At 35.6% G+C, this 6,849-nt stretch overlaps 1 protein-coding gene across 1 annotated transcript; it reads right to left on the bottom strand.

The window, feature by feature from the left end:
* Window positions 1-1,350: 1,350 nt before the first annotated feature.
* On the bottom strand, window positions 1,351-4,209 carry LOC124173609. The gene is made up of 6 exons (XM_046553030.1): window positions 3,829-4,209; window positions 3,497-3,705; window positions 3,186-3,411; window positions 2,848-3,026; window positions 2,534-2,756; window positions 1,351-2,423 (listed from the first exon to the last, which is right to left on the bottom strand). The coding sequence occupies exons 1-6, from the start codon at window positions 3,863-3,865 to the stop codon at window positions 1,351-1,353; spliced, it is 1,947 nt and encodes a 648-aa protein (XP_046408986.1). The 5' UTR covers window positions 3,866-4,209.
* Window positions 4,210-6,849: the final 2,640 nt, after the last annotated feature.

Genomic DNA, 6,849 nt, shown 5'->3' with positions numbered 1-6,849 from the left:
GATGAGATGATTAAATGCAAAAAACGGCAATTGAAAATGTCAATTAATGACCACATTTTTTGGATACTAATTGAATATTTCTGAGAAACAGGGATGTGACTCGAGAAATCTAAGAAATACTGAAAACTCTTTTGGGACTGAATAGTGAAAAACAATGCAGATAGTCCATCCAATGCAACCGGATAAATTCAGGGAATATCAATCGGGGTTGCCCATTACTATGGTGACGGCACGTAGTTCGCCATTGAAAATTTCGGATGGGGTGTAGACAGGGTTGGGCACGAATCACCTAATATTGATTCGAGTCGCGAATCACGAATCATGGAAGAAATTAGATTCGACGCACGAATCACGATTCACGCCTGGAAATTTGGTTCAAATCTCGAATCATGAATCATGTGATTTTTCCTTAAAATATGATTCGTGCGGTTCACGAATCACGAATCATATTTTAAGGAAAATCATTGTGCCATTTCAGATTGACAATAACACTAAGTAATGGTCACATTATGAACATTGGTCCCATAATTGGGAACCTATACCAATTTTTTCGCCTGTTAATTAAAACTTGTGCAGATGCAGTGTGAATCAACGGGATATCATAAATTACCAGAATTTCTGTACATCAACATCCTGCAAGCCAAAATAAAGGTGTGTGGTAGGGGGTGAATTCTCACCAAACATGCACTACATATCATGCATGAAAAAGAGCTGGCAATAATGTACTAGTCTAAACCGCACTATTAAAAAAATAAATCTAGCAAAGTAAGAATGCAAAAATATGCCGTTAGTTGGGTTACCTTCACGTCCTTAAACCAACATGGAGCTACCTATGATATACATTGATTCACTCTTATTGGACATATTAACCTCTATTAATATCCCTAATTGTAAGAGGAAAAAAGGAATTTAGAATCATAGGTTGGCGATCAATTCATCTATTTTTTTATTATTAAAAAAATTTACAAACGTTGCTATCAAGGCATTCAGCATACTGCCTCGGGATATGAAATTAAAAACTTCAAATAATTTTAAAAACATGGCCTGGAAATGGTTGTTTCCATTCTCTTCATAGAAACCATTAATTTAAAAAATAATGGACAGAAGATGACAACAATGCCCCCCGGATTGAACAGCTATATAAGCGCAGAAGGGAAGGCCTGCAGTTCATTTCTGCTCAGAGGACGATGGAAGAGTGTTACATTAAGTAACGAGTACATTACGAAAAACATTAGCCACGAATTTTCTCACTCGGCTGGAAACCCAAGAAAAAACAATATCATATAAAAAAACTTATTAGAGACAGCAATATGGTTGATTGCCTTTTAGAAATATTAACTTCTCAAACACCTAGTCGGACATTTTTGATCTTTCTGGTTTCAAAATAAAGTTACCCCATGAAAATAGTCTCTCCACTGGACCAGAAGAACATATTGGGGTATTGTATTTAATAAAAAGTTTACGAATATTAGGATAGCCCTGAGTAAAACATTTGAAGGTTTTATCTGAATCAGCCATAAAAGAAGCAAACTCTAACTGACTTCGAGATGCCTTGCTTTTACTTGGTGAGGCTAAAACATAAAAATCTGAGTCCTCTTCACTATTACTGTGGATAGATGGTGTGCCATTATTCTTGACTTCTTCCAAACAATTTAGGCACAGGTTAGTAATTCGCTTACTATCAATATCACTCACATTATTTGGCAACCAAAGCATTTTGAACTGAGGGTGGAATGCTGCTGCCAGTATTGCATCATTCACTTCTGGAGATAGATTATAATATTTGCCAAAACGAGTGTTCAGAGCGGTCAACAACTCAGGAATTAAATATAAAGTATAGAGCAAGGGCTTCTCCAGCTGATCCGCAAGTTTCTTGCGTATTGAAAATAATGTGGGTAGAAGTTGTCCATAGAAACAGCTGTTCCCACTTTGAAGCACATCAATGGCTTGTGCAATTGGTCGCAAGCAAGCAATGAATTCTTCCATATAGTCAAATTCTGTATCAGAGAATAATTGCTTCATGTCCAGTTTCCGTAACACATCATTCATTTTTGGCCTCAATTTTACAATTTGAGAAACTGCATCAAACAGTGAATTCCACCGAGTAGGGCAAGGGTATACGAGACTACAATCAAGAATTTCAGTAACAATTTCTGAAGATTTAGGCTTACGTGATGCATTCCAGATATAACTACACTTTGCCATTACAGATTTGTGCAAGCGATTAACCAAAGATTGAGAGTTCTTGAGAATTTTTGTTAAATCTGTTGTTGCAATTGAGGATAATGTATGAGAAAAACACCGCAAATGTTTGAGTAAAAACCTGTCTTCTTCTAGATCTTCACATGCCATATTTATTGAGCCAAAATTCAGATCAATGCAAAGCTCTTCAATGTCGCTATCATCTTCATGCATGGGCAAATCTGCAAACAATACGAAAACTGATTCAGCAAAGACATTGAATTTTTATGCATAAATTGTACTGTAAGAAATTCGTCAATAATAGTATCATATTATTGTCTTAAGTTATTACCATCGCTGTCTATATTTATTATTTCACTGCAGCCAAACTCTTTGAATGCCTTTACGAAGTTAGACCCATTATCCGTAATCATTGTGGCAACTTTCTCATTGTTTAACCCAAAACTGATGAAAATATTGAGTAGAGTGTCTGCTATATTCTTGTAATCATGTGTACCTTTAAATCGAACACATGATAAAACAGCACTTTCACGAGTCAATGTTTCATCATTTATCTGGAAACATAAATCAGTTAGCATATTTGATCAATGAATAAATAACGCTAAGACCACAAAAGGCTTTATATAATATTATTTTACAATTTACCCAATGAGCTGTGACACCAAGGAAGCTTCTATGTTTCGTGGACCAAATATCTGCAGTAGAAGTCATAAATTGAATTTCTGTAAATTTGATTGCCAAATTTTGGTTTACATTTTCAAACATGAGGTTTAATTTTCGACCCATTGTTCTCCTTGACATGATCTGAACCGAAGGATCAATATCTATCAAAGGATAAAATACATCAGCACATAAAGTAAAAACAGAGTGTATTAGAAAAAAGTTGATGTAGGACGTCATTAGAAATGTGAGAAATACCATCACAGAGTTCATCGTATTATCAATAAATTCCCTTAACCACTTGCTGGCCTGAGAAAACTTACGTTGAAACATTCGCATAAAATTTTCATCTTCCACAGTGCGGACAGGCTTCATGCTATGAATAATGTAGTGCATTATATCTTTGTTCAGCATTTCATTATTGATTTTCACTCTCATGCATTTGGAAGAAACAAAGTTAGTAATTTTCTTCTGCTGAATTTCACCAGTCCGTTTGGCATTCTTCTGTGATTTATATTTGTTATAACTTTGTAATGCGTTGTGAACCAACTAAAAAGCAATGATGATGCATTATTTTAATAAATTTGGAATCAATCATACTGTTGTCAATAAAAAGTTGATAATTTTTTCGTACTTTAAGATGCCGAGTAAAATTTGAAGTGCTGCCTACCACTCCTTTAACCACTTTGTTTACAGGCAAGCAAAGCTGACATTGGGCAGAAATATATTTCTCAGATTGACTTACAATTTGGAAAAATTTTCCATCAAAAATTAAATTCGATGGGGCACGGTAATTGGTACCACCTTCAGCAACGTTATCACTAAGACCATGATTTACCTCACCTGAAATGACACGAATTCTATTATAAAAATCACTTTGTTGTGTTTACGAATTTGAATTAGTGAAATGATTAATAAAAGTAGAGTAAGAATTATAGGTAAGCATAAACTGCAATAACAACTTACTGGTACTGGCCATTTCTCCAGACTGCCTTCTTGACATTTTCTTTGACTTGTGTCTTGCTATTTTCAAATTTCATTTCTATCTTGTCATCTTGTTCAAAACAATTGAAAGTCACATTTGAACGAATTTACAGTGCAAAATATATTTTTGAATTATCCGAGTGGTTGCACTTCTGACTTGTACGTATACAGCAGTGAAATTAATTCGTGATTCGTCAGTGAATCGTGAGCTGCATCACAAATATTCGACTCACGAATCACCTCAACTAGTAAAAAAAGAGTCGACTCACGGTTCACGAATCACGAAAAAAAAATGATCCGAATCACGAATCACAAATCACAGTTTGTGATTCGCGAATCATGATTCGTGATTCATGAAGACGAATCATGCCCATCCCTGGGTGTAGAAGTATATTTAAGGGGCTCATAAAAATATGTCACACTCGCTAACTCAATGCCTCAGACCGAAGGTTGGTTTGGATAGACGTAAATATGACCACGACAACACAGTAATAAAGAAGTATGCTGCAGAAACGCACATAAGATACAGAAAATAAAACCTAGATACAATAATAAGAGAGAGAGATTTTAAAAAATACCGAGACAGCTTTTTTTTTTTTAGAATCTATCGGAGAATACCTAAGTTTGAAATAATATCATTTTCACCAGTATCACTCCTTGAGGAGCTGTTGAGTGGATGACTAATCCAATTGAGTCATTAAATGTTAAAAATCGACCATATTTTTTGTAAATTATGAAATAAATTTTCCGACAACCGGCGCACTAAGAAATGGAATGCAGATTATGATAGCAATTAAAGCCCACAAAATAATAAAACTTTACTCACTCATTAAACCACGCCAATCACGTGAATTTTTTCCCAGCAAGCAGCTGTTTGCAACAGGTTATCATCCTACTCTGACCTCACATGCACACATCGTTTCACTCCTTTCGAATTACTCACGCGTGCCCCGTGTGCACGCCGATGTTGATGAAGTTAGGGACGGTGGTCCGTTGGCGTAGACACTGCAACACTGACGGTGCGGAAGTAATTTTTGAAATGACACTGGAGGATGAGTCATAGTCTTCTGACGGTTAACGAGACAAGAAATTCCACCAAATTTAAGGAGTGGGGAGGATCGATAATGGAATTTAGCGGCGTTTGGTTGAATAGAGCACTGAAAACGTTGGAGAGTCAAAAGCAACTACTATCGAAACTATCGAACTTATTACGCAACGCATGGAAATGATACGAGTTCTTTGGAAAACTAAATTATTTTAAATGAATATATATAAAATATTACATTTTAAAATTAATTTCAATGATGCCCTATTTATTTATTTAAATCTAAAAGTTTATTTTAATATATAAGGGAAAATACATCGGCAGGTGTCATCCAATCACGTGCCTGCTCAATCATCGAATCTCCGGGAGCCTATACCCGTCTCAGTTTGATGGTAGTCGTCTTCGAGTTAAGAGGTAAGTAACAATCCATGTTTAAATTACCGGTTCCCTGTTTCATATCAATACCATTACTTTTTTATATTAGTATTTAAGATATCAGTGAATTTGCTGTGATTAATTCCGATAATTATACGTGAGTTGATTGTTTTACTAAGCTTTATTCATCTTAATAACATGTATTACCCTTACAAAGAACCTCAAGATGTGAAGGAAGTGTTTTTGCCCGTGACCAGTATGCTTACGTTGTTCCTGCGAAAGATGTGATAGATGAGATATTGGGGATATTTTCCCAATCCGTGAATTATTGTTATCGCTTCATCACTTTCACGTTCCAATTGCCATTGTGATACGGGATACGTCTAAATTGTTCATCATTGAGTACGATGCATAGTAATCAAATTTCAGTAGTGTTGTCTGCATGTCTTTCGTATCTGATGATGGAAGATTGTCCATTGCCGCGATCCAGTAGTCATATTGTGATAATTTAGTCAATAAGGTGCACTCTGTTTAATTTATCTGATTTGAGTATTTTTGTGTCGTCGACGAAGTGCTTGAAGGTCATCCGTACGTGCTTCTTGAGTGATTTCTTAGGGTTTTGAGAACAGCTAAAATGATTCTTCTCCCATCGTTGGCTAGAGGCCAACTCTGTAATCGAGTTTTCACGCCGTCTTAGCTCTTGCCGCAAGAAAATTGTTAAAGAATTTTGGGAATTTGTCAGCAAGATAGTTGAATATTTTTGAGGCTGCCCCATTTCACCGCAGATTTCCTAACCTTGCAGTTATCAGTAGCATGATATTATTCGGAGATTCTTCAAGATATATTCCTTAATATTTCGTTTTTAGAGTTGAAATAGATACCTCTCCGTCGTTGAAGTCGGCAAGTGGTTGTAACTTGATCGCAAATATTCGGGAATTTCCTTGGAATTTAACCAATCAAGACCTTCCGGTTTTTTTCTTAAATTTTCTATTTCCGGCCGTTGACTTGCGTGGCCTTAGCAATCATAAAGGAAGGATTATCGAATAAATTAGTGCATTAACTATCATTTTCACCAACTTCGTTTCATACCTAAAAGTTTCCGTCATCGTAATAGCCGGATGCTGCGATGATATTTCAGTATTCAAATTTTATGCATTATGTACTCTCGGTTCCTGAATAACGAAAGCATTATGTTAATTTGTGTATTTCTCTGATTATTTTCAGTGTATCTCGTCCAAGTGAAAGTTGTGGTGTGTCAGTCAGAAAGAGTGATATTTCTTGGAATTCGTGTACGTTTGAGAGTTATCCTGAGGAACGAATGGTAAGCTAATTTCAATTTTCAATAGTACACAACATTTCATTATGTTATATGCCAACTTTTTGCCATTGCTAATCCTTAGTATTTACTTGAAATAGAAGATTTTTGGTTATATATAACTAAGTCTAGGAACAAACTATTTTTTATTTGGCTTGTTCCGCCTTGAAACATTCCATGGATAATACCGGAAAAGATGCGTGGAAATTTGTGCGTTTAGGTTTACTGATGCAATTCATAAGATGTAGGCGACGGATTTTCCCTTGAA

The sequence above is a fragment of the Ischnura elegans genome, unplaced genomic scaffold (genome assembly GCF_921293095.1).
Source record: "Ischnura elegans unplaced genomic scaffold, ioIscEleg1.1, whole genome shotgun sequence".
Lineage (NCBI taxonomy): Eukaryota > Metazoa > Arthropoda > Insecta > Odonata > Coenagrionidae > Ischnura > Ischnura elegans.
This window is presented reverse-complemented; position numbering and strand designations above follow the sequence as displayed.

Bases quoted from the DNA above. Each gene is read 5' to 3' on its own strand.
- LOC124173609 (XM_046553030.1), bottom strand. From the start codon at position 3,865: ATGTCAAGAAGGCAGTCTGGAGAAATGGCCAGTACCA. The intron at 3,027-3,185 runs GTAAGTTTTCTC...ATCCTTTGATAG, and splicing joins TTTTATGCGAATGTTTCAAC to ATATTGATCCTTCGGTTCAG. The intron at 2,757-2,847 runs GTAAATTGTAAA...TTATGTTTCCAG, and splicing joins TTGGTGTCACAGCTCATTGG to ATAAATGATGAAACATTGAC.